Genomic DNA, 27,519 nt, shown 5'->3' on the forward strand with positions numbered 1-27,519 from the left:
AGCCTAGTTCTGTCATCTTTCCTCACCGAAAGTTGCTACTCCATGTGAGTATGGGTGACAGAGTCAGATGTTGAGAAACGTGTCAGAAACACAGCTCCTAACAAGACAGATCCTTGAATGCTGCTCTTGGCAGTCACCAATATTTCAATTCATTGTTAAGATGTATTGCTCTGTAATGAAGACTACACCTGGCATGCCGTGTAAGATCTTACGTTATTCAGTTAGATTTTAAAGAATATTTCAGTTCCCCCTTAAACAGGACACAACCCAAGAATTAGCAAAAGAGCATGTGAACAGAACTGTAGAAGAGGGAAGGCAGAGAAGTTTATTCCAGCAATACTGCTGCACCACACTTCACAATAAAGTGTTCATGAAAGACAAGAATAAACCCAAAAAGGATATAAAACCAAATGCACTAAATTAATGATTTTATTCCTGGCAAACCCACTGATGGGTGAGCAGCTCCCTTTACTGCCAACTGTGGGGGGTCAGGTGTCTTGGTAATGCTGCCTTTGGGCTGTTAGGAGGAGGGGCTACGGGGGAGAAAGTCATGCTCTCCCAAGTCCAATCACCACATCAGCAATGCCTGATAGTGGGAATATGGCATCTCTCTCTCTAGCACAGTTTAAGACAGAAGCACCCATTTACTGGGCTAATGACTCTACCATGTAGCTACCACCAGCACCCTCCAGTGCAATAGTTTGACACTAAGACTGATTCAACCACCATTATTGAGCCCTTTTCCCCCTTGGTGACAGTAGGACAGGAGCTCCTATGGTCAGTGCTAGCAGACTGTTGGCGCACAGGGAATTCCTGACTTAAGCACCAAAGGGTTACACAGTAAAGGCCACTTACTCCTCTGTACACGCGTCAAAAAGTAGTTCTTCCCGACCTCCCCTAGCCCCCCCTTTAATATAATTCTGTACAGAGTCAGTGGTCTGAGCACCACCAGTTTCAGCAGCAGCAAGAGTTATTCGCTCAGGCAGTGCAAGGTCTTCTATGTTAGGATATCGTGGGCTTGGTGCTCCACCAGCATTTCCATGCTCCTCACATCTGTGCACCAGAACTCCAGACGGTCCTTCATCCCCTTGATCTGGAAAGCAAATCCATAACAGCTTTAGGAGCCTGGACATAGAAGGGGAAAAGTAATTGCACCTCCCCAGGAATGGGCACTAGCGCAAGACTGGGCATGCTGCACACTGAATTCAACTACATTGGAGCAGAAGTTCTCACTACATCCACTGCATTTAAAGGTGGAACATGAAAGCAAACATGGCTAATCAGAGGCATGGCCCCAGGAAAGCCATTACCAAGAGTGAAACCAATTCAACATGGATAGGGCCCTACCAAATTCACAGCCCTGAAAAAACACATCACAGACCGTGAAATCTGGTCTTCTGTCCGCTTTTACCCTATAGTATACTATACAGATTTCATGGGGGAGACCAGCATTTCTTAAACTGGGGGTCCTGACCCAAAAGGGAGTTGCAAGTGGTTGCAAGGTTATTTTAGGAGGGTCGTGGTACTGCTACCCTTACTTCTGCACTGCCTTCAGAGCTGGGTGGCCAGAGAGCGGTAGCTGTTAGCCAAGGGCCCAGCTCTGAAAGCAGCGCCCTGCCAGCAGCAGCAGCAGAGAAATAAGAGTGGCAATACCATGCCAAGCCACCCTTACTTCTGTGCTGCTGCCTTCAGAGCTGGGCGGCCGGAGAATGGCACCTGCTGGCCGAGGGCTCAGTTCTGCAGGCAGCAGTACAGAAGGGTGACAATGCCATGCCATTCTTTCTTCTACACTGCTGCTGGTGGTGGCTCTGCCTTCAGAGCTAGGCTTCCGGCCTGCAGCCACTGCTCTCCAGCTCTGAAGGAAGCGCCACCAGCAGCAGCAGCACAGAAGTAAGGGTAGCAGTACTGCAACCACCCCACAATTCCTTTTTGGCCAGGATCTCTACAATTACAACACCGTAAAATTTCAGATTTAAATAGCTAAAATCATGAAATATAGGATTTTTAAAATCCTATGACTGTGAAAATGACCAAAATGGACTGAATTTGGTAGGGCCCTAAACATATGACATCAAGATCCCAAACTTGACCTCAAGATATGGTGTGATAGGACTCCAAAATTCTAAGTATGTGGGTTTCTGAGAAAGCTTTTAGAAAATGAGGGTAATGAGGGAGGAAATTTTAAGGGAGAATCATTTTAAGTTTTGTAAAATGAAGCCGTCCATCAGCTGTGACATTGTCTCATTAGGACAGCAGTGTGCATTTCAGTTTTACTCAAAGCAAAGTCAAACATTATTTCCCTCTCCCCAACCAAGTATTTTTCATGGTTTAAAGGTTTTTATATCTCAGAAAAGCTATTCAAAGAGTTCTTAACACCTTCTTGTTACACATTCGTTATGGGAAAAACTAATTAATCATGGAAGGGAGGGATGGTACAGACATAAGGTCTTCTAGCCCATCCCCCTCCTCAGGCAGAATTATCTATAGCATTTACTAATATGTCATAGGCCCCAAATGATGAGGGACCAACCCTGGGAGACTATTTAGCTCTTAACCTTTCTTTCAAAGTCAATCCCTGTTAGATGCAAGGTCTCAGATATAGACGATGCGCAACATGGCATAGTTATTAACCTGAAACCTTAAGTTTTCGCTTCATTAAATTTAAATTTGTTACATTAACCCAAGTTTTTGTCAATTTATATACACAAGTGTGCATGTGTGATATGCCTATAGTTTGCATGGCCCTATTCTCAGAATCTCACACTTATTCCATCCATCATGTTCCCAAGGAAGGCTTGTGAGTACAACTGCAAAGCTTAGTTATGGATATCTGGGTTGAAACCAGGAACTTTTCAAATAGTGTTTTCCTCTGGAAGGGGAACCTTTGCTAACTCTCTTCTCCAAACCACTGCAAGAAATGGGCAGAGCCAAGGTCTGAGAACTACAATCTTATTAACAGCTCTCATGTCAGTATTCAGGCCAATCACAGATTGAGAAGGAGAGTTGCCATTGGTTAAGTATTTCAGCTGACATTACCTGCTGTAAATCCAGCACACGCGGTTGGACCCAGGTCATGTGCACTTTCTTATCCACTTCATCAATACTGCCCTTTACTAACCCTACTGAGAGGGCCTTCATCACCAGCAGTTCCACCTGAAGATAGGAAGAAAGGGATTAAGAACCAGTCACTTTTTCACAAAGACTCCCCAATTCTTTTAAATTGAGTCATATTATAATGCAGTCATTAGACTACTGTTCGCCACAGCACAAAACAAAACTGAAAAGTGGCACAAGGCAACTATCTCCACAACAGATCACTCTGACCAAGCTGGGCAGCATTCTACACAAACATCTGGATCCACAGAAATGAAAACTGTGCGCTTGTTCTACCAAGGAACATGAGGGCCACCTGTGTCTGAGACAGAGCAGGAGATGGCAATTCATTCTTCCTCTACAGCCAAAGGATTCTTTGCAGTTAATTTGCAAACATTAACGCAGTGAATTCCCCCCCCACACACTATTTGACGACATATAGAAATGAATCTGTTCCGCAGATATTGTTAGGAACTTCACAATCAAGTTACTTATTGTCATCATTAGCATTAACACAACTCACCTCATTCACCGTGACTTTGGCACTTTTAGCAATCTCTTCAAAAGTGAGCTGTCTGTGATTGGCTGGTCGGGTGAAGGTCATCTAAAGGCAAGCAGAAAATCAGCACTCTTCAGAGTTCTTCTCACAAGATGTATTGAGTCTCCCTAGTACTGTCCTCCAGAAGCCACAGGGTATGTCAACACAGCAATTAAACACCCGTGGCTAAACCAGGTCAGCTGACTTTAGCTCCAGGGGCTCAGGTTGCAGGGATGTAAAATTGCTGTGCAGATGTTCAGGCTGGGATCTGAGCTCTGGGACCCTGCAAGCCTAAACGCCTACACAGCAATTTTTAGCCCCCCAGCCCAAGCTAGCTGACCCGGGCCGGCCACAGTCATGCCGCAGGTCTTTTATTCCAGTGTAGATGTACCTGCAGACTTCAACCTCATCTCTACCTGTGCAAATCAGAGGCTCTGATAACAAAGGGCCAACAGCAGCTAGTTCTCCCTCTATTTTTAAAAAAAAAGACTGCTTTATTGAAGATGCTAAAGTAAGCAGCAGTCACTTCCCCCCCCCCGCCATCTACCTCCCCAAACAGTAGGCTCCCTAGGAAAAAAAAATCGCTCAAAGAAAGTAGATTCTAATCCTGAAGATGGAAATTCTCCATGCACATCATGTTATTGGCATAACTGCAAGTGCTTAAGGACCAGTAGTTTTTAAACTTCTTTTCTGGGGACCCAGTTGAAGAAAACTGTTGATGCCTGTGACCCAACGGAGCTGGGGATAAGGGGGGTTTGGGGTGTGGGAGGGGCTCGGGGCTGCGGTGCAGGGGTGAGGGCTGCGGGGTGGGGTCAGGAATGAGGAGTTCAAGATGTGGGAGGGGGCTCGGGGTTGGAGTGCAGGAGGGGGTCTGAGCTGGGGGTGCAGGCTCTGAGCTGGGGCCAGGGGTGAGGGGTTTGGGGTGCAGAAAGGGGTTCGGGTGCAGGAGGGGGTCAGGGCTCTGGCCTGGAGATGAGGGGTTTGGGATGCAGGAGGGGCTCCAGGTTGGGAGGAGGGCTCAGGGCTCTGGGTGCAGGCTCTGGGGTGAGGGTGGGGATGAGAGATTTGGGGTGCAGGAAGGAGTTCCAGGTTTGTGGGGGCTCAGGGCTGGGGCATGAGATTGGGGTACGGATTTACCTACAGCAGCTCCCAGTCAGCATTGCAGACGGGGTGCAGAGGCAGACTTACCACCTGCGCCCTGGAAGCAGCCAGCAGCAGGTCCGGCTCCTAGGCAGAGGCGTACAAGCGGCTTTGCGCAGCTCTCACCAGCAGGCGTGGCCCTCCCTGGTTCCCAGCCAATGGGAGTACAGAGCAGGTGCTCTAGGCAGGGAGGCCACAGGGCTCCGCATGTGGCCTCTGCCCTGAAGCCAGATCATTGCTGGTTGCTTCTGGGGCACAGCGCGGTATAGGAAAAGGTAGGCACTAGCCTGCTTTAGCTGGACAGCACCACCGACAGGACTTTTAACAGGTTAGGTTACCCATACCCATTAGTGACAATGAAACCAGGCCTTGTACATAGAAGGAATGCCAGGACAAGCATTTGTGTCTTAGATGTTAAAGGATTTCCTTGCATGGGGAGAGTTTTCAACCCTTATCCATTTGAGGTGAGAATCTGGGCTATTCTTTAGGCAGTTATGTTGGGACATAGTTGAAGAACCGTCCCTTCAGATGCTGTCTTTGGAAACCTTTTTGGCTCTTGCTATCTCATACTAGCATCTACTGGCACTTTCTTCCAGCAGCATTTGTCTTTGAGCACCACCAATAGGCAAAATCATGTAATGTCACCATTAGTGATTTATATCTAAAGAGCAACTATATAAAATAGCAGTAGACTGAAAGCACCATGCACACAGCTCTCAACTCATAAACAGAATCTACTTGGACACTACAGGGAAGTTAATCATGGGGACACCTTCCAGACCCATAACACAGACAATTGGGGTGCCCAATCAGGGTCTCCGCTAGCAGCTTACCTCCATGAGGCACAGCAGCTGGATCTTCTTCAGGAGAAGAGCTTCATTTGCAGCCAGGTCTGGCTGTGAGATAACAAAAACATTAAGCAGCTGTCTATGAATAAAGTTAATTTTTCTTCTGTTTCTTTCTTTTTTTAAAGAAACATCCTATGCACTAGAAATGAGCCCCACAGAGGGTAAATACTCTCTCATCTGTCTTGCTTCTGTACTAAAAAGCCCTGGATTCAAACCCAGTACTGGCTGACCACTCCATATAGGGTGGTGTACTGTGAACTGCTATCCTCCACATGATATGTAAAATGATGGTCCTTAACTAAGGGCTGTCTAGGTGGACAATAAAGATCTCTGGGAGCTATTGCCATATTGATAACTTCCTGCATAATCACTGAAATATTAGTATTGACAATCATTACTTTGCAAGTGTTTCGGGAATGTGAGAGGCACTCTTTAGTGTTTTCCATAGTACCTTGAAAATTATATTTAAGTGTGTCCCAGGTAAGTTAGACTGGCACAGCAAGAGCCCTCTGCTCTTGTTTCCTTGGTTACAGAAGACTTTCTTCCATCCTTTATATTTGATTAGAATAAATACATGAAAGTAATCTAGTTATGGTGAGAAGGTGCTGTTAGAAACATTATAGTGGAGATTTTACATGGACTGAAGTCAGGAAAACTAGAGTTATGGGTTGTATATTATCCGTAACTCTGTCCCTTTGTACTCCCACATTATTTTATTATTCTAGCTGATGTCTATGCATTTATCAGGGCACATGAAGTTGTGTTGTGTTTCCCATCTCACTCACTCACCTGCTGGCCCCAGGCAGTCTTCAGAGCCTGGAATTTCTCTACATTACCGCTATTGAAGGCATAAAGTGTGTCAATCAGCCACTGTCTGTCAGTGTTTCTCAAGGACTCCAGCACAGGGTGCATGAGCTGTGATAAATAAGGCAGGACAGCATTATTGACCGACTATAACCAATTTCCACCATTCAACAGCTGAGACAACACAGAGTCTACTTACCAGCTCGCCAAAGTTATAAACTCCTTCTCCTAGGAGTCCTGCCAGCCCCAAGGTAAAGGCTCTCTCCTGCTGCTCTGACACTGCAAGGAAGAACAGTGTGTGTAAAGCGACAGCTTCAACCCTATTGCTCCTTCCTCTTTCAGTATGTGTATATGATCTCTCTCAGATTTTTTGGTCATCACCACGTCCACATTTACTCAAGACTGCAAACATGATCAAATCTAATCTTAATCCACGTAAAATGCAGTTCCATGCCAATACTGGAGGCTGCAAGAACCAGTGTGTGACAGAAATCCACTCCAGTGCAGCCTGAGGGTCTGAACTACTTGAGGTCACTGACCACCACAGTGATCTGCTTGCAGCAGAGCCCCACCCCCGGTTGGAAATTCAGAGGAATATCGTCATTTACCATATCAGCTACGCAAAGGAGCTCACAAGAGTTGAGAAACGGTCATTTACTCTCCGCTACCTCACTGACAGTCTCCCCACCCCCATACATCTTGGGTAGAGTAGCCCTGAGATGAATGAGCAAGCAGAATTCATCTCTCTGGGTGCACTCTAATAGGATAATGGTGGAGTTATATAATACAACAATGCTGAGAAAAGCTGACTTCCCTATGTGCTACGTGCCTACACCTGGACTACATTGGTGGAACAGGCCAGGACTGAATGAACATGGAAACTGCTGTCCCCTATATCTGGCACAAGGAGGCAGATTTACCTGGTAGATCCTTGACATCAATACAGCCCAGGAACCGCAATGCATCCTTATAGTAAGAGGCATGATTCCCAATTGTCTGGTAGTACTTGCTGGAAAGGTCGTAGAAACGGCTGTGAACAGATGTCACCCCAGGGAGATTGTTCAGCATCTCCTCAACATCCTCTATGGTCTCCTAAAGAAAGGAGAAAGTCCAACTCTTGACACAGACATTTTATACACACCTGTACCTTTCACCTCCACCACTCACTATTTTAGTTAGTCTTGAAATTTACAGCTTATCACAAATTATATTCACACGTTTGGCACAAAAATCCCATCCAGAGTGAATCAGATGAGAGTGCAGCTGAGAACATTAGTAACAGCATTTGAAACAAAGCAAGACAACTCCCTTTCTCCCAAAAAGTCTCATTCATATTTACAAACACTGGTCAGTGAGTGCACTTCTTGACACTTGAAACTTCATATTTCCATTAATACAAGAACATGAACAACTGAGGGATCCCCATTTGGCTCATGTTGGTGAAAATAATATATCATAACTTTGCTTAATAATAATAGAAATGTAGGGCTGGAAGGGTCCTTGAGAAGTCATCAATTCAGACCTCCACGCTGAGAGAGGATCAAGTAAACTTAGACCATCCCTGACAGCGTTTGTACAGCCTGTTCTTAAATACCTCCAATGATAGGGATTCCACAACTTTCCTTGGAAAAACCCATCTGTCAAAGCGGATTCCCTCTTACCCAAACGCTCCAACCCCCACTTATGTCAGTAAGCTCCCTCTCCCCCAAAAAAGGTCAACCAAGAAGCTAAATACAGATATACAATACTACTTAGCTCTTTGCCAAACCACATACATGATCCTAAATTCGTAGAACCACCTGAAGTTTCAGTTCGAGACACAGAAGGGTTAACTCAAGTGTTTTTCTAGCTCTTCTCAGAGGCAGCTGCTGATTCACACCAACTGAAGATCTGGCTCCATATGGGTCATTCATTAGTGGTGATAGTCATACACTAGAAGTATATGCCAATAGCATCTCAGCTAAAGGAATAACAACACTGGAAGTAAGAGCCAGTGTTATCAGAACTAAGCAAACACTTTCCAGCCTTCCAAATAGAGCTGGATTTCCAGGAGACCTGCCCATGCTGCCTAAGAGAGGTTACAGATTAACTTAAATTCACAAAATTCAACAGACACAGGAAGAGAGGGGATGCCTCTAAAGGCTAAGCAAGTGCATGGGCATCCAGATGAATTGAGTGCGCTCAACAGACAGAACCTAAATAATCTCACCTTTGTGACCTGTAGGTCGCCAATGTTTAACTTCAGAGCCCCGATGGCTGTTTTACATAAAATCACAGCCTCATCACTGCTTTTCACCTGCAATCATAACACAGTTACATATCAGAAAAACATAACTGTTCCAGCCACGCAGGCAGCTACTGGCAGTTAAAGCATAACAAGTGCTAATTTAGTGAGGTTGTGTTTCTTGCTGTGTTCCCAAATCCAAATCCACGTTGGCTTGTTCACAGAGAATTGTATGAACTGAATACAGACACAGATGTAAACGTATCTACCCACACAGACCTACATATACATGTAACAAGCAGCAGCTATTTTATTTAACTGTGTGCCAATAGGAAAAAACTTGGATTTCACAAATACCTTTTCTCGAGTCTTTTCCAGGAAAGTAAGGGCCACATTGGGATCTAACAGGGAGCAAGAAGGAAAGCATATTAAGGATCCAAACAGCACAATATTTGAACCTACCACAAGAAAGTACCTTGATTGGCTCCACAGAACTCAGAACCAGATTCTCAGTGGGTAAAAGCCATCATACAAACTATGCTGATTCACACTAGCTGAGGATCTGGCACCGTATGTATCAGTCATCTCTCCAGCAAGGTCCATTCTGCAGCAGTAATTTCACCCTTAGTTGGTAAATTCTATGAGTTTATGCTTTTTACTTTCAATACTGTGCAAACCAGTTGCCTCATTTTCACACTGAAGTCCAGTTAAATCCTAGGTCTAATAGCCCTAAAAAGTCACCATTAATACTAGAAAAGTTACTCACCTGTCATCTGTCTAACTACATGAAGAATGATCTCTACCAAGGACAAAGGGTTCACCCTGAAATGAACAACATGGCATCAGAACAGTTAAAATTAAGAGTGCACAAGCTACACACTTATGTACAAGTAGCCAATCTCACCTGTGTTCAAACTCACTGATGAAGTTCTCGTAAAGCTGTGGGTGGTAAAAAAAAAAATTGCGACAGCCAGTTAGTGACAGAATATTTCATTATAGTGAAATAGGCAACTTGCCCATCATTCAGTATAAACTCCTCCCTCAAAGTAATTTTGTACCCATAAGTGGAGAAATCTAAAATCTAAAAAAATGTACTGACACTAGACTACAGAAGCCAAAAAATGCTCATCTTATGGAGAGCAGTCTCCAGGATCTCCTCTTTGCTGTGGAGACTGATTCACCAGTTAATAGATTCATGAGACAAGACGACTAGTCTCTACCAAGAGGGGGTTAACCTAGGTCTGTTTACCCCTCTTTGTTGTGAGGGGCCGCTATTCCACTAAGTATCCATATGGTCAATAGAAGCCTATCTATTTCAGGTTTTTCTACACATCCCATATGCAGGGCAGTGAGGGCTTTCCTCACTGATGTCCATGTCTTTTTGGTGAAACATAATTTGATATAAAAATGCAAAGAAGAGGGAAATGAGCAGAAATTAATCACAGGAGTACCTAGATTCATTTAAGTTCAGATATTTGTGTGTTGCATTGTTAAAGATGACAATATGCCTAAGCTGGAAGAGAGGAATGAAATCTGCTCTGATACCTGAGTTTGTGAACTCTAAAAAAAACCACTCTGCGCATACACACAGTTAATCCATTTGTTGCCAAGACTGAAGAATAGCCTTTTAAAAAAACACACAGGTGAACCAAACTAAGACCTGTGAAGACCTGAAACTCATCTCATTCCATTCCTTACGTTAAAGGACCATTATTTTATCTAACCCATTTCAAGCTTCAGAATGTTTATAAAACATGGCCAAATTATGCCCAAAGTCCAATCCATAAATTTCTAATACTAATAAATTGTATCTATTTGTTGACATTTTGAAATAAATATTCAGACCCTTCCAAATAGATGGGGTGCGGTTAGGAAGTTTTAAAGCATATTTTCCGATCCCACAATGTTTTGGCAGGCCTTCGCACACCTATTTTATATCAGCCCAAGAATGCTCACACTATCATCTTTACACTGACACTTGCTTATGAATCAATCTATTCACCTTGATGAGCCCATCTCCTTTAGCAAAGCAGGGGTCCTGCACAAAGTCCAACACCTGCAGAGTCAGCTGGTGCCAGAGTCTGAAAAAACAAAAAAAACAAAGAGGCCCCTGGCATAAGCAAGCATCAATACAATAAGCAAAACTATCAGATGGACACCTACTGAAATACAGAGGCAAATGTTATAAAGCTAATTTCAGTTAATTCATAAGGACCACAATAAAGGATAATTTATGACTCAATTCAGCACTAGTTCTGAAAAAATTGAAGACTTCAACTGGCCAGGACCAGCAGCCTGGTGCTTATAACTATTCTAGACCAGACTTCAATTAAAAAGTATGTTCTTCAACCTTTTCCTCATGCATAGTTCGGAGGAATAGTAAACACTGAGTGCAGCTTTCTGCAAAAGATCTCAAAGCACATAAGTAATATGAATCAATCCTCAAAACATCCTCCAAGGGAAAATATTACTTTCCTCATCTTACACATGAAGAAACAGGCAGCAAGAAGTCACAGGGAAAACAGCAATCTCTAGCCTATTTCAAACCCTTGTCGATTATTTTTAAAAAGTTGCAGTATGGTTTCATGTTCTACATGCATTCCTCCATCCATGGCAATTTTTGTGGTTTCAACAATCACATTTTCCTATATTTTAAAACTGGTTTCTCTCTGTTGTTGCTGTGAGCAAGGCCGACAAACAGGTGAAAATCACTAACAGAAACAATGAAACGGACTATGTATAAAGTGCGGTCAAACAAAATAAAACTGAAAAAGCATCTCAAATTTGCTATAATTATCCTAGGTGTTTTTTGTAGCTACTATAGGTAAAAGACATCAGATGAGTGTGGTTTTTAAGTTAAAGGTGTCTCTTCAATATGACATTAACTGAAGAGTACTGAATGGCACTACTACAAGGGGGATTGCACCGTCATTTCTTGTAACCCTCACTGCACCCTGACCTCCTTCTGACAACAAACATTACTGACAACAAAAATTACCAGGAGGGGGGACTGGAGCCCAAGCCCACCCATAGCCCCAACACCCTGGGCTGGGGGGGGGGCAAAGCCCAAGGGCTTCGGCCTTGGCCCTGGGCCCCAGCAAGCCTAGCACCAGCCCAGGCGACCCCACTAAAATGGGGTCACGACCCACTTTGGGATCCCAAGCCACAGGTTGAGAACCCCTGCAGTGTAACCCAGTTACAGTGGAGATGTCAGAGTGCGCTTCTGACGCTGCACTGAACCCCCCAGGTAAGTGCACGGGGGAGGGGGGGTCTGCACAGAGGTGCAGGATTTGCTCCCCTGGGGGGGGGTCTCAAGAGGAGACTGGAGTGGGTGGGTCTCCTGGCGGAGGAGGGCAGAGCCCCAACACCAGCTCAGGGAGCAGCCCTCAAGCAAAGCGCTCCAGCCTCCCAGCACCGGGGCAAAACGCAACCCGGGCTCCCAGCGGCCGCCAGGCCCCAGCTCGCCCGGGGGGGGGGGGGGGGCGGAACCACCCCCGCCCCATCCCACAGCAGCGGGCAGCCCCCGCCCCCCCAGGCCCGCTCACTTCTTGGTGTAGAGCTCCTCCAGGCGGTGCCACACGGCGGCCTGGCCCGGCCCGGAGCTCTGGCTCTGCTGCAGGAAGCCCGGCACGTCCTTCATGATGGGGGCGAGAGGGGAGCGAGACAAGAGAACCCCAAGGAGCAGGAGGCCAGGCCACCCCGCTACTACCGCCGGAAATGCACACTCACTTCCGGTAACGGAGCCCCGTCGCGTGCGCGCGCGCGGCATGACGGGTACCGTATGGCCTCGCGTAGTGCAGCCCCGAAACCCCGCCCTCGAGAGGGAGGAGCCGCTGCCCGGCCTGAGCCCGCTGGCCTGGTGCGGGCGCAGGCGTGCTCGCTGGTAGCCATGGCAACAGGCGCGGCCTAGGCCTAGGCCCTGCAGCGCGGAGCAGTGATGGGAGCTGCCTGGAGCGGCTGTGACCCCCGCAGCCCCAGGGAACGGGACACGGGCTCTGGGGGACACGGGCAGCCCAAGCCTACGGGATGGGTGTTTCCATCTCTAGCAGCCCATCTGCTCTCCCAGCACCATCAACAGCAGCTCCTCCACGTGCTGCCATGGCAGCACCTTGCACCAAGCGCCCTTGGCCAACACTAACTCGTGGCCAGTCTGTCCAGCGTGGTGCATCGAAGCGCCATGGCATGGGGATGCTGTGTCTCAGCGCCGTGACGTTTCAGAGACCTCTAGGTCAGCCGGGACCATGTCATGGACACAGCTTTGTGGCTCTCGGGACTCCCTCCTGCCCCTGCTAAACACATTACTGCATTCAGCAGTGAAGGTCTCCTACCCCCCTTCCCCAAAAAGTGTAACTGATTCTGTTTAGGGTGGCAATGTTTCTCAAAAGTCCCTGAAGGGGATCACACAGGGTCACAGACCTGCCCCCCTAAAAAAAAATAAAGCTGAGCTTCTGAGGGTGGCCCTTTACACGCTGTCTTACCAAAACTGCTGCTTCCAGATAATGATAGAGCCCCACTTTTTTCAGACCACTTTAAGCATTTCACTAAAGTACCCCATTCTCATCTTCTTTCCCTGCCCAATGGACACCCTGCTCTGAAGGCCAACCATTACCATGAAGATAGTTGAAAGTCATACTAAAGTAAAAAATTATAGTGTTTTTACTTGAAATCCCCCCAACTTTGGGGGAGGTGACCACACAGAGACAGTTAGTTGATCTGGCCTCTGTCCCTTCCTTTCTAAAAAGAAGGAAATCCTAGTGCATTTATTAACAACTCGATGGATGGAGGAAAGAGTATACTAATGGCAGCAGTGGACAAATACAAAGATGCTTGAAAGGACAGCAAATACTGTTGTATGACAGAATTAAAATAGAGTAAGAGCTAAATAAATTTTTTAAATGGCATAAAATCAGTAAAATGAGGTTCAGCAATTTCACATGGGGAGAGAGAATCAAATACAGAGGTTTACAGTGGGAAAATAATGGCTCAGCAGGAGAATTGCAGGTGGGGATCTCTGAGTAATTTCGGTAGATGATAAAATGGATAGGAACCAATGCAAGGGGAGCTTTGGGGGCACTGATAAATGGATCAATTTGCTGCCTAATTTCAGGCCTAAATTAGGAATGGTGACAGTGATATCTGAATGATAGGAACAGTGCCCAATGCTACAGTATGAGGACACTGAATTGCTGGAGATGTCACCTCTTAGATTAGATAACAAGGTTCAGAGCACGCATGGTTATGAAAGATCCATGGCACATTTTGAAAGATTTGGTGTTAATTACAATGTCCGGGACACTTTCCCATCCAGGATAGCACCTCTTGCAGGACTTATATTCAGTATTGCCAACTGCACATGTTTGAAAATCATGAACTGGGCCCCCCAAAATCATGAGATTGAAAACAAACCATTTTGGTTTCTTTTTCGTTGCCTTCTGCTTTTGGGGCTTTTAGGGTGTTCTCAGGTCAGATTTTCAAGCCTTTCTCCACTACCATGAGGACTAGAAATGTACTTTAGAAAAAAAGCTGAATTTTCACCTCATCACTTGTCTCCAGCAGCTGGAACTGCTCAAATATCCCGAGACTCGCAATAAAATCATAATCATTCCTTGACCTAAAGACACTGTTGTATAGTATAGCTAGAGATGAAGGCTGCTGTGCTCTACTCCATTTCAGTGGTTAGGTGTATGATCCCTCTAGACAGCAACTATAAAATTACATGCTATGGTTATTCTAGTGTGAACTGCTGTGGGCTCTTCTATTATGGACATTGTGGTAAATCCTTTCAGCTGTTCTGCCTGGCTCAGGACCACCTTAAGCAAACAGGCTGGTGCTTTGCTTCGTGCCGTAGATCCCCCTTCTCCAGCCTAGTCCAGGTCACTAGTGCAGCGAGTCCCAGGGGGATGCAGGAGAGAGTGACCGCCCCGTGCCAAGCTCCCTGCAGCTAGACTGTCACTTAGTCGTCGGGGTGTGTAAAGGGAAAAGCAGGGAAGCAGCCACAGCAACCTCACTCGTTCTCATCCACGTCGCACAAGTCTCCACTTTCTGCTACAGGGCAGGGGCAGGGGAATGAGCCTGGGGTTACGGTTCAGAGTCGCGGCTGCTAGAAATGTGTTTCCTGCTACGAGTCTTCCGGGATTCACGGGTAAGCAGCATATTCGAGGGAGGTGGGGGGAGAGGGTGAAAATGAGCGGAGGGAGCGGGGGCAGGCGGATTTGGGAAGACTTCTGTTCAGAGGGAGGGGAACGGCAGGGTAAATTGGCTGGTAAAATTCAGAGGTGACGGGGAGAGTGGAGTGGCTTGGGCAGCAGAGTTCAGAGGGGACTGAGGAGAGCAAAGTACAGTAAATGAGCTTGTAGCACGTGGGGAGGGGAGCTTGCTGGCCGTTTGTGGGAGATCAATGTCAGTGCCTTACTGTGTATGGCAGAGTGTATGGTTACATCTGTAGCCATACCTGCCTGGTCTCAGGCTTTTCAGTGATAGAGCCAGGCACTGAGTTTGCATGGCATGCCAAGCTACCGGCTTTGCTTGTACCAAGTGTGGTGTTAGGAAGCTCTGTGGATTTGGAGGTGCTCTCTTTTAGATGAGATGTAAGAGTGATAGAGAGACAAGGTAGGGGAGGTAATATCTTTTACTGGACCAACTTCTGTTGGAGAAAGAGACAAGCTTCTGAGCCACATTGAGCTTGTCTTCAGGTCTCTTTCACCAACAGAAGTTGATATCATTTCACCCACCATCTCTCTCTAATATCCTGAAACCAACATGGCTACAGCTACACTGCATGTAAGAGGGATGTCACTCATAATGCCATAATTCCTGGTAAATGCATGTTCTTTCCATAACTCTGGATAGATTCCTTTAAATCGGTCACCCCTGGCCCTGCCTTTCTAAGGGACTGTTGTCAGCTGGTCCAGGTTGTTATCTTTTGTTTCAGCCTGGAGGAATCTCTGGGTATGCAGTCAGAGAAATCATCCCAGGAGGTCCGTTGGCTCCATGGGGGGCAGAAATCTTCCCTTAGCTTCCTTGGGATCTGGCTTCATCCCCACAAGTGGAACTTCCCTGCAGAGGGAGCCTCTGGAATGCCTTGGAGAGATGGCAATTGCCTGTGGAGTGAGGTATGGCTGTTTTCTCATTTCCTGCTGGTCCCTGTCACTCTCAAGCACAATCCTGATAATTCTCCACAAACCAGGGCTCATGGACTCCTTATGGACTCATCAGACTCTCTCACTGTCTCAGAAATACCCACCCCCAGGCAGGGGCGGCTCTAGGCACCAGCAAACCAAGCTGTTGCCTAGGGCGGCCAAATCTAGGGGGCGGCAGGCTGGGCCGGTGGACCTGCCGCAGTCATGCCTGCGGGAGGTCCACCGGAGCCGCGAGCGACGGACCTGCCGCAGGCATGACTGCGGAGGGGCGTCGTCCCGCGGCTCGGCTGGACCTCCCGCAGGCATGACTGCGGCAGCTCAAGCGGAGCCGCCGGACCCGCGAACCGTCCGCAGCCGTGCCCGCGGGAGGTCCGCTGTTCCCGCGGCTCCGGTGGAGCTCCCGCAGTCATGCCTGCGGCAGGTCCGGGGCTCCGGTGGACCTGCCGCGGGAGCTCAACCGGAGCCGCGGGAAGAGGGGACCCGCCGCGGGACCGAGGAAGGGCGGCGCAGCACACCGCGCTGCCTGGGGCAGCCTATTTTCTAGAGCCGCCCCTGCCCCCAGGAAGGAGGAGATGAGGCTGTTATAATTAAATTCACCAGATACTGTAAAGAATGCTGAGAGCTTGGAGCTAAGAACAGTGTTTACCATCTAAATGCACAGGCTCTGTGTCTCTGTGAGCTATGCTGGTGCAGTATCTGCTGCCCTGGGAACTCTGCAAGTGGATCAAACAGCAGAGAGACTTTGAAGAGAAATATTGGCCACTGCTAGAGATGGGACATTTAGTCTTGTGCTGCAACCCTTGGAGGCCACATTCAGTGATTCTGTGACCTAATAATCACCACCACTAGGCGTCACCAAGAACCTCTGGGCTCTGCTTTCTTGTCTGGATTTTGCCCTAGTCAGTGCCCTGTGTGACGGGTCACAGAAACCCTCTTGGGACTGCCACCTGATGTGCTGAGACTATCTCTGAGCCCATTTTCCCTGCCAGCTTGGGACTTCAGAACCCTGTCTTGTTGAGCCAGACATGCTAGCCTGCTGCAAACACAAACCCAGGTCTGAACCATGTCCCCCAAAAGCTGCAGACTTAGCTGAAAACAGCTTAAGAAGTGCTCCTGTCTCTAACACTCAGACACCCAGCTCCCAATGGGATCCAAACCCCAAATAAATCTGTTTTACTCTATATAAAGATTATACAGGGTAAACTCATAAACTGTCTGCCCTCTATAACACTGATAGAGAGATAGGCACAGCTGTTTGCTCCCCCACGTATTAGTCACTAACTCTGTGTTCAATAATAAGCAAAGGTGATTTTATTAAGTATAAAAAGTAGGATTTAAGTGGTTCCAAGTAATAACAGACAGAATAAAGTAAGTTATCAAGCAAAATAAAGCAAAACACACAAGGCTAAGACTAATACATTTAGAAACTGGTTACAGATGAAATCTCACCCTCAGAGATGTTCCAATAAGCTTTTTTCACAGACTGGACTCCTTCCTAGTCTGGGCCCAATCCTTTCCCTTGGTACAGTCCTTGTTCCAGCTCAGGTGGTAGCTAGGGGACTTTTTATGACTGCAGCCCCCTTTGGTCTGTTTCATCCCTTTTTATAGCTTTGGCGCAAGGCGGGAATCTTTTGTCTCTCTGGGTCCCCACCCCTCCTTCTAAATGGAAAAGCACCAGGGTTAAGATGGATTCCAGTACCAGGTGACATGGTCTCATGTTCTGTGAGACCCCAAGCCTTCATTCTTCCTGGCCTGACTCACAGGAAGACTTGCAAGTAAACAGAGCCATCCACAGTCAATTGTCTTGGTTAATGGGAGCCATCAAGATTCCAAACCAGCATTAATGGCCCGCACGTTGCATAATTACAATAGGACCTCAGAGTTATATTTCATATTTTAGTTTCAGATACAAGAATGATACATTCATACAAATAGGATGAGCACACTCGGTAGATTATAAACTTTGTAATGATACAAGAGACTTTTTGCATGAAGCATATTCCAGTTACATTATATTTACACTCATTAGCATATTTTCATAAAATCATATGGAGTGCAATGTCACACCCTGGGTGAGCAAACATTGCTTAGGTTGTTTGGGGCAATATTCTTCTCATGTGATGGATTGTAGATTCTCATTTCTTCTTCCACACTTAAGGCTGAGCAGTGATTCAATTAGGTATCTGCCATCTGCACATGGACTCTACTAAAGGAGGGATCCTGGATGGGATTTAGGGAGGGCTGAGGTTTCTTCAGTCCTTAAACTGGGCAGCCCTGTCGGAGTAGCCCGAAAACACAATCCCAAGTGCTTTCTGGTTGCCAACCAGGATGCAAAAGGGGCTCCCGTGTGCATTAGCATTGGGGAATCATATACTAATTTGGAGATTCAAAGCTCCCTTAACCCCAGTGTGTTGTCCATAATCCACCCAAATACACACATGGTGGAGCTGTGATGCTTAATGTCTTATTTAGATTGAAAACATCTTTGGGGTAAAGACTGACGTTTTGTTCTGCGTTTGTACAGCACCTAGCACAATGGGGTCATGGTCCAGGCCTGGGTGCTAGCACAATAAAACAATAGATAATAGATGTATTTTAAGAGCTTTGATATCCTGGTATGAAAGGGCTGTAAGTGCAAAGGAATATATTGTGCTCCTGGGGGCTTCATACTAACTGCTACTATGTTTTCTCCCCTCAATTACCAAACAATAGCACATGAACCTACAATTGAAAGATCAGCTCCTGGCTTCCTAGGAAACATTTGGGATATTTTTCTCCATTTGAGCAGCTTGAGTCCTTTTGTTACCTTTCTGCTCCTAGAAGGATCCAGGGGGCCAGACCGGTCTCCTTATCCACTGCTGCTATGGGCATCTTTGGGATCGGCAGAGGAGGAGATGGCAGTGGGAACCGGAAGCTCACCCTGCAGGACGTGGCAGAATTAATTCAGAAGAAGGAGTGTCACCGGATGGTGGTGATGGCTGGAGCTGGGATCAGTACACCCAGCGGCATCCCAGATTTTAGGTAACACCTCACCCCTCTCACAGATGCTTATTGGAGCCAAGCCAGAGCTTGAATTGATGATATTCAAAACTTAGGTAATACTAGGGGGCTGCCACTTACCATTCCTCTCCCTCTCACTAGTACTGGGGGTACTGATCCTAGCTCCAGCTATCACCACAGCCCTCTCATTAGTGCTAGTTTGTGGCATGCCATGTCTGCTGCTTCTCTTTCCCTGGCCAGCTTGGACAATGCCACAGTTAAGATGAGTGCTCCCTTCAGCAGCTCAGAAGCTATATGACACCTTGATCCAGATCCTCAGGCCCAGCTGAGTTATGCTTATTGCTTGATTTCGCCTCTGCACTTCCCCAGATCTGGGGCTGTCCAGGAGTCAGTCTGGCCATGGCGTAAGCTAGAGTTGAAACGGGCCACTCCCTCAGCCCAGGATCACAGTGTACTTGCTGTGGCCCTTCCCATCCTCAGCAGATCCTGAACATGCCTCATACATCAGGGGGTCTGGAGTTGGGTGGTGTAGAGCCAGCGATGCCAGTTTGACGTCACCTGAGGGAAGGGGTGAAAGTAACTTACAGAACTTACCGATACTGCCGGAGTCCTGAGGGGGGCATGGCCTCTCAAGATTTAAAGGCCCTGGGGAACCAGCTATGGCTGGGAGACCCAGAGCCTTTAAATCAACCAGGGGCTCCCAGCTGCAGATGTGGCTGGGAGCCCCCCGCGGCTCAGGGGCAAATTAAAGGGCCCAGAGCTCCTGTCACTGAGGGAAGCCCCGAGCCCTTTAAATCCTGGCCCCAGCCCAGCCGCCAGAGCTGTGGCTGGGATTTAAAGGGCTCTGAGCTGCCCGCAGCTGTGGGGAGCTCTGAGCCCTTTAAATCTCAGCTGCAGCTGGGATTTAAAGGACTCTGGGCAGCCCGCAGCCATGGGCAGCCCAGAGCCCTTTCAATCCCTGCCGTGGAAGTCGATGCGGTCCAGCACGGTGTACTGGCTCTTGCCGGTACGCTGGACTGGACCGGACCGGCTTACTTTCACCTCTGGAGCAGCAGAAATACTGTCTCCCCACCCCTCAAAAGGGCACCAGCGCCCTCCCCATGGGATAGTAATACATACTGTATGTATGTGTATGTGTATGAATGTGTCACAAACAATGCAGCTGCAGCCTGCCACCGACCAGCAGCAACCCCAGCAACCGGCCCCTGTGGGCTGCTGCCTGCAGAGTGCCAGCAGGTGCCGCTGGGCTGGGTCTGCCAAGGAGTAAATAACCAAGGCAAAAACCACAGCCAGCCAGGGAGGGGGAGGGGGCAGGGGTGAGGGAGTTGGGGTGAATGAAGGACAACTGGAATAGCCTTCATGAAATAGACAAGATATTTAGAGAAAGTTTTGTCAATTTCAGCCTCTGCACTCTGCAGCCAGGACAAAACAGATTTGAGATTGCACCCAATGTCCTAAGGACATTTCAGGTGTTAAAATCAATATATAAAGAGGGTGGATTGGAATGAAAACTACTATTTCTTTCAAAGGAGGCACAATAATTTCCCTGAATATTCAGTTTTCCCCTCCAATCCCTTTGTTGTTTTGTCTATGGGGGCTATTTGCTTTCCCTGTGAATCTTTGGTTGCTTTAGCAAAATTGCATTGCCCAAAATAAACTCTAATCCTCATGACACATCTTTCCACCATGTTCTCCATGTTTTTTGTGTTTTTTTTTTTTAATCAGTAACATTTCAAAGAGGATCTGCAAGCACTTTGGCCATCACAACCATGATCCTCTGCTGGGGAGGGAATGGGATAGATTTGAACTTGGAAATTGTTCCTGATTTTGATTGTGTTTAGGAGATCCTCTCATCCCGGGGCAGAAAAGAACTGCCCCTGCCATGGTCACACACACCCAACAACAACTGGGAGTGAAATTAACAAGGATGCCAGAAACTGGCTTCTAACCCTGCGGGCTGAACTGCACAGGGAACAGCTGAGTTTAAACTGTTCTTTTGTAGGCAGCAGCAGCAGGCATCTCAGCCAGTGTCCCTACTGCAAGCTAGAGCCTAGAGGAGAACCCCTGCTGGGGTGGGGGGGGGGGGAATGCAGAGCCTTGTCTGCAGCCTGGCTGGAGGAGGGGGAGGGAGGAGATGAGAAACCAATGTGACAGTGAGTTTTCCCCTTCCACCTGCTTTTATTAGCTCTGGATTTAAGCTGTGCAGCCAAATGCTTGTATTTGTTGTGTATATTAGTATTGGAGACAAGATCCCCTTATCCCAGGGGCAGAAAAGGACTGCCCCTGTCATGGTCAAACATACCCTCCCCACAGCTACTGTGAGTGAAATTAACAAGGATGCCAGAAATCTAGCTCTAGGGGCTGAACCATCAGGGAACAGCTGAGTTTAAGCTATTCTTATGCAGGGAGCAGGCTTCTCTCTCCCTCCCTCAGTCAGTCTCCTTTTCTTACGGGTCCTCCATAGCGGGCCCGTACCAGCTTACTTTCACCTCTGCCTGAGGGGTTCCTCTTACATGCAAGGGAAATCCTCAGCTGCCCACTTAAGGCTCCTTTGCCCTGCCTCAGCTGCAGAAAGCAACCAGATAGGGCTCAAGAATCTGGTCATTCTCTCTCTGAGAGGTGTCATATGTCACACTGTACGGGTAGGTGTCTTTAGAACATCTGTGCTGGGTTTGTTTTCCTGTGGCATTAGTTGACTGATAGGCCCCCTTTGTCCCCTCTGCAGGTCTCCTGGGAGTGGCCTGTACAGTAACCTTCAGCAGTACAACATTCCCTATCCAGAAGCCATCTTTGAAATTGCCTACTTCTTCCACAATCCTAAGCCCTTTTTCACTTTGGCCAAGGAGTTGTACCCTGGCAATTACAGGCCCAACTATTCCCATTACTTCTTGCGACTCCTGCATGACAAGGGGCTCCTTCTGCGTCTGTACACTCAGAACATCGACGGGCTAGAAAGAGGTGAGTGTCCCCTTCCTGTCTCTCCTTGATGGAATGCAGAGAAAAACAAGGTGGGGTGGAATATGAGAGTAGGGCTGTTGAAACATCAGATGAATTTAGGGCCAGTAGGTTCAATTTCCTTGTACTGAGTTGATCTTCTCTCCATCTTGTGTTCAAGTTGCTGGGATCCCTCTTGATAAGTTGGTAGAAGCTCATGGCACCTTTGCCACTGCCACATGTACCACCTGTCGGAGATCCTACCCGGGTGAGGACTTTAGGGTGAGTGGCAATTGCGAGGGCATCAACACAGAGACAACAGAAGCAAATTCGAAGGGGGCCTGCAAGCCAGTTACCTTGTCCTCATGGCCAAGAGACAAGGTTCCTGTTCCAGGACAAATTTTGTTTTGTTGCGATGTGATATGATGGCAAACCCATGTGTGGTTGTGGGATGGATGGAAGATGTGATGGTGGAGTTGCCATGCTGCCTGGTAAAGCATGTGGCTGCTGGGTTTTCTTGTTTCAGGGAGATGTGATGGCAGACAAAATCCCCCATTGCCCAGTCTGCACTGGACTCATCAAACCTGACATTGTGTTCTTTGGAGAGGAGCTCCCACACCGGTTCTTCCTGCACGTGACAGATTTCCCCATGGCAGATGTGCTCTTTATCATTGGAACCTCCCTCGAGGTCTGTGACATAGATCATGAGAGGGCTACAGGGATTCAGCACTTTGGGACTTGGGGAAATAATGCAAAATTGAACAGGGCGTTGGGGGAAATGGAGAGGGGGAGATTCAGGGATCAGGAAAATGAAGAGAGGAATTTGAGGACATAGGGTGAGGAGCGGAGTACTCAGACTCGGGGGGGCGGGGTATATGGAAACAGAAGAGAGCTAGGCAAGGTCCATGGAGCTCAGGGTAAGAATGTGGGGATGGACCTCTCGGGATGGAAGAGATGAGTTTTGTGGATACTTGAGGAGGTAACAGTAATAACTGGGGAGGACTCTGCTGTAGAGATGCCCTCTGCCAATTCAGTGATGTGCTAGCAGGGGTACAGTAGATAATAGCTTTTGTCTGGGATATTCCTCTCAGCCAGTTTGCCCAGGTTATGAGATGCAGTGTAAACTTTGTTATTAAAAGAGGGTCTGTGTAATATGGAAGAGACAGGCTGCGAGGTTTGGGGCCTTCTGAGACCCTGCATTTTGATCCCTGAGGTTCAGTTTGTGGAGTGCAGTGAATTCATTTTGTGGGGGTTTGGACTCCCCTGCTGACTGCCACTCCTGGGATGAAGCTCTCTGTTTCTTTGCTCCTTGTGGGGGGATTTTTTTAGGTGCAGCCCTTTGCCAGTCTGGCAGATGCAGTCCGCAGCTCTATTCCTCGTGTGCTGATCAATCGAGACCTGGTGGGACCATTTGCGTACCAGCCACAGTACAATGATGTGGCCCTGCTGGGAGATGTGATCAGTGGGGTGGAGAAGTTTGTGGAGCTGATGGGCTGGAAGGAGGAGATGCAGGAGCTAATCCGGAGGGAAACCGAAAAGGTATGAAAGGCTCATGGAGGCCTCCCTCAACCTCGTCATTCTTTGTGTCAAAAAATATTTCAGTGCCAACAGGTAATAGGAATTGTGGGGACCAGAAAGTCACACAGAAGCCATCTTCATGTCTACAATCCGAGGGAGGGAGGGAAGAAGGGAGAGTACATTCCAAAGGATAAAAGAACCACTAGGGCATTTAGCAACGAACACAGAGGATTTATATCAAGAGATAAGGAAGTAGCCGGAGTTGTTAAATACATTTTCAGCCAACATCATACTTGTCTCAACCAAGCAAAGAGAAGACCAAGACTGTGGAGTATAGTTCCCTAATGATGGAATAGTTTAACAGTATTTAACTGAATATCTGGGTCATCCTGATCTAGAAATGATGTGGATATTTAAAAAGTACAAGCTGTTTTAAGGGAAGTCTGTTCTGTTTATTTACTGATGCATGTCCAGATAGACTTTTCAACCCCTAAAGAAGTGAAGAGGGTGATGGAGACTTGCCTAAAACAGGGATCAGTTTACCAGAGACAACAGCTGTGCAGCTAAGAAGCATACAAAAAACAGAAAGGGTTAGGTGCATTTAAAAGGCAAATCATCACAAGTCTGATCCAAAGCCTAGTGAAATCAATGCAAAGACTCCCATTGACCTCAACAGACTTTTGATCAGACCCCAAGTCCAGGATAACACAAACTCCGGGGTGCAGACTGCAAAAGTTCCATAGAGATTCTGAAGGACTGAAATGTTACCAGTATCACTCCCCATGCCAAGAGAAATACTGACATTTGCCAAACTAATCTGTGCACATTATAAACACAAAAAAGTGGTGGCTTTTTTCCTCCTCTCAGTTTTCAGAGCAGAGGCTGTCGTGAAGTCTCAGTATTAAACTTCATTCATTTTACAGAATATTCACCGTGGGTCAGATCCTCAGCTGGTGTGAACTGACATCACTCTCTTGATTTCAATGGAGAGGCAGCAGAGCTAAGCAGCTTTGTGCCAGCAGAGGATCTGGCTCTGTAATTGTATTGATTCCTTCTGAAGTGTTACCATAAATAAAATTAACCTATAATTGCCAAAATAAATAACATTCTCTTTGCTCTTTCATGGGGTTGTTCTCTTATTTGCTGATTTACAGAATCAGTTCATTAGCAATGGCTCTCCCAGTCATTTGTATGAAATAATGAGGTTGTGCAGTCATCCCTATTACTAACAGGAGTAAAAGCATTTGTCTAGTCTGGTAGTAATGAAATGCTAAGCGCCTAATCCTGCAAACCCTCGGTCCTCTGAGAAGTCCCATTGATACAGGTGGTCCTTTGAGATCTTCAGAAGAGAGATTATAAAAAAGCAAGCTATTAATTATTTTATTTTACACTAACATTAATTAGGGACCAGTAGTAGTAGTATTTTATTTTAGTCTAGTGGAGCATTTAACTCCACAGATCAAACTCTGCTGGTATAAATGGGTGCAGCTCCATTGGTGTTAGTACAGTTTTGCCCATTTGCACCAGAAGAGAATTTGGCCCTGTATTTTTAAACAAAGTGCTGTGAGAGGGCATGATGTAGTATGGAGATCCCAGACCCCATTTTAACATTGCTGTTTCATTTTTCACTGTCAGATTATGGATCATCTACTGAAAGGCTGATTAGTCATTTGTCAGGGTTTTTTTCATGGTAAGCCATCTGAAGGTAACACGAGAGTGCACAGCCCTTCATTTCATGGTTGTGCTGCTGTAACTCAATGAAGCAAATCCAGTTAATTGTGGCATGTACGCTCTCTCATATCACCCTGGGCTTTTGGCCTGAGTGTCACCAGCTGAGCTGATGAACACTGGAACACGTGAATCACGTTGACGAGCCATGAACATTCTTTCTATTTTTAGCTGGATGCAAAAGACAACTAGGACAGTTGCCCTCCTGCTGCTGGGAAATGATGTTCACCTTGAAAAAGGGTAGGTGTCATCCCCAGCGAGCTGTGAGGAGGTTACAGAAGAGAGCTGGGGAAAATGCACTCCAGCTTTGCAGTGGCTACTGAGGACCTCTTTGGCTGTATCTGAGTGCCCTGCCACAGTACAGAAAAGACCATCACACAAGACTCGTAGGAAGTGAAGACCAAATGGCAGATGTGGACTGGCTATTGCAGGAGACTTTCCCAATCTGACACCTCAGACTGGCACATGTGCCCACTGAACGCTGTGACCTCAACGTTTTCCTGTCTTCCATTCTCCCAGCTCACACATTTGGAGAGATTTTGCCTCTCCTTTTGTGTCACGTAGATCCTTTAACAGCTGTATTAACTATCATCCAGCTTTGCGATGTTCACTATTAGACTGGGCCAGAGTCTCATTTCCCTCCCACCAGGCATTCTGGACTCTCACCAGAAATTCAGGATCAAATTTTCATAAGTGTCTTGTGAGTCTGGGTGCCCCAAGTTTTGGGTGCCCAACCTGAAATACCCTGGAGTGGCCTGTCAGAGGGTGAGAGCTCAGAATGTCCTGAAAATCAGGCCTATTTATAGTACTTCAAGATGGGCACCCAAAGTCACTAGTCCACTTTGGAAAATGTTAGTTATCTGTCTCATTCTAATGCTGTTGGGATAAATACCCAGCTCCATCAGACAGGTTAATAGACATTGTCTGGCTCCCTGAACCAGCTCTTTGAAAGAGCAGGTTTCGAATGCAAGCAGGGTTTTTTCAATTATTTATTTGTTGCAAATTTGTAGTGTTTATTATATGGGTGAAATTGCTGCTAATCAGGAGGTGAAAGGTATCAATGTGTCTAGAGATGATGCCTGGAAACCCCACTCCTGCTGAGCAAACAACCCTATGTGCCAATTTAAAATGCTGTTTGAATGGAACATGGTTTGATAGCTGCACAGCAATAATAATTATTAATACTAGTAAGTGTTAATGCCTTTGCGGATGTCTACACATGATATTTCAATGTCTCTTTCACACATTTCCCCGGGGTCAGTGCTTTGATTGCACTTCCCTCAATTTGGTTCATGCCCTTTGTTATCCTTAATTTCTCTTAATTATTCGCTTAGCAACTATTCACCCTTTAAATGCTGGCTCAGTTCCTTGCACAGATTTACAGCTCACTGAATGCTCCAGTCATATGGAGCAGTAAAGGGTTTATTGTCTATTCACTGAGCCTCCTAGGGAGGGAATGTTTGCCAGGACACCAGGGTTATTTCCTTTTTTCAAAAGGTGCCATGAGATATTTAATTTGCACATCACAGATGGGCAAAAGGGCTCCATGTTTAATGTCTCATCAGAGAGCACTACTAACAGTGAGAGGCCCCTTCCCCGAGAGGCGAATGCAGCAATAATTAGCTCGTCTAGTACAATGATTTTTCTGGATGTGACCTTTGCCCAATACTATGTCTAAAGAAGCACAACAGAGGAGATGCAAAACACCTTGCTATGGTTAATATTTTGAAATGCACAAAAGTCAAGGAATTTGAATGTTAAGGCTTCCATAGCTACTGTAACTCTGCGTCTTTGTACATTTGTCTCCCTTTATATTGTGTTAACTTTTACACCTTAATATGTATGTGCAATGTGGCTAATTTACGGTTGTGGTATGAAACCTAGCTTTGGATTATCTGTCTTCTATGCATTTACAAACTTCAGGCCAAATCCTCAGCTGGCGTAACTCAACAGCACTCCATTGACTTCAATGGATGTATCCTGATTTACACTAGCTGAGGATCTGGCCTTGTCATTCCAACCATTACAGTAACAGAGTTTTTTGCTCTTGCACTTCTTTTAAATGAGGTCTGTGATTGAGCTCACATTCAGATGAACAGACTTGTTTATCTGAATGTGTGATTCAAATATATTTGAATGTTCTTACATGGCTGTAGGTTCAGCCATTGAAATAAATGTCATTTGAATTCATAGCCTAAATAACAGCAGAAGTGTTTCTTTCACTTTGCAGCGCACCAGATACTTAGCCTATCTGGAGTTCTGCCCATTTGTACAGTTAACATTTTACTACAAAATAGCATATGTTGCTTCTCAACCATATTTTGTTATACACGTCAAAGGTGCTTGTCCTGACATGAGCCTCAATTCTGCAAAACCTTATGCACAAGATTTACACATCTAGGCAGCCCTATTAAAGTCAGTGGGACTACTCATATGTTTAATGTTGAGCACATGGGTGGTGGAGCTTTTGTAGTATCAGCGCCTAAGTCCATTGCAAGCTTGAGTTTTAAACATGGCCTATTTCTGAGGAATTTGAACACAAGGAAATGGGCG

The 27,519-nt window shown here is 46.6% G+C and overlaps 2 protein-coding genes across 8 annotated transcripts; one reads left to right on the forward strand and one right to left on the reverse strand.

Moving 5' to 3' along the window:
• Positions 1–300: 300 nt before the first annotated feature.
• Positions 301–12,325, reverse strand: PSMD13 (proteasome 26S subunit, non-ATPase 13). Its single transcript, XM_039536908.1, has 13 exons — positions 12,193–12,325; positions 10,650–10,728; positions 9,552–9,586; positions 9,414–9,469; positions 9,005–9,048; positions 8,633–8,719; positions 7,344–7,515; positions 6,623–6,702; positions 6,409–6,534; positions 5,605–5,667; positions 3,617–3,697; positions 3,037–3,153; positions 301–1,093 (listed from the first exon to the last, which is right to left on the reverse strand). Exons 1-13 carry the CDS (start codon positions 12,285–12,287, stop codon positions 998–1,000), a joined length of 1,131 nt encoding a protein of 376 aa, XP_039392842.1. The 5' UTR covers positions 12,288–12,325; the 3' UTR covers positions 301–997.
• Positions 11,872–27,165, forward strand: SIRT3 (sirtuin 3). 7 transcript variants are annotated; one of them, XM_039536912.1, is made up of 8 exons: positions 11,872–11,894; positions 15,579–15,759; positions 18,607–18,807; positions 21,512–21,744; positions 21,902–22,002; positions 22,247–22,408; positions 23,050–23,259; positions 24,874–25,125. In XM_039536912.1, the coding sequence occupies exons 2-8, from the start codon at positions 15,638–15,640 to the stop codon at positions 24,898–24,900; spliced, it is 1,056 nt and encodes a 351-aa protein (XP_039392846.1). In that variant the 5' UTR covers positions 11,872–11,894; positions 15,579–15,637; the 3' UTR covers positions 24,901–25,125. The 7 variants fall into 7 exon arrangements, with proteins under 7 accessions (XP_039392846.1, XP_039392847.1, XP_039392850.1 ...); XM_039536913.1 differs by lacking the exon at positions 11,872–11,894 and adding an exon at positions 12,284–12,381; XM_039536910.1 differs by lacking the exon at positions 11,872–11,894 and adding an exon at positions 14,380–14,789.
• The last annotated feature ends 354 nt before the right edge of the window (positions 27,166–27,519 follow it).

The sequence above is a fragment of the Mauremys reevesii genome, linkage group 4, assembly GCF_016161935.1.
Source record: "Mauremys reevesii isolate NIE-2019 linkage group 4, ASM1616193v1, whole genome shotgun sequence".
Taxonomy (NCBI): domain Eukaryota; kingdom Metazoa; phylum Chordata; order Testudines; family Geoemydidae; genus Mauremys; species Mauremys reevesii.

Excerpts from the sequence above, each read along its gene's own strand:
- SIRT3 (XM_039536910.1), top strand. The coding sequence starts at position 14,714 with ATGAGCCTGGGGTTACGGTTCAGAGTCGCGGCTGCTAGAAATGTGTTT. Across the intron at positions 22,003-22,246 it reads ACCCGGGTGAGGACTTTAGG|GGAGATGTGATGGCAGACAA; the intron begins GTGAGTGGCAAT and ends TTCTTGTTTCAG. Across the intron at positions 22,409-23,049 it reads TCATTGGAACCTCCCTCGAG|GTGCAGCCCTTTGCCAGTCT; the intron begins GTCTGTGACATA and ends GGATTTTTTTAG.
- PSMD13 (XM_039536908.1), bottom strand. The coding sequence starts at position 12,287 with ATGAAGGACGTGCCGGGCTTCCTGCAGCAGAGCCAGAGCTCCGGGCCG. Across the intron at positions 9,587-10,649 it reads AAGGAGATGGGCTCATCAAG|CTTTACGAGAACTTCATCAG; the intron begins GTGAATAGATTG and ends TACCACCCACAG. Across the intron at positions 1,094-3,036 it reads GTGTGCTGGATTTACAGCAG|ATCAAGGGGATGAAGGACCG; the intron begins GTAATGTCAGCT and ends TTTGCTTTCCAG.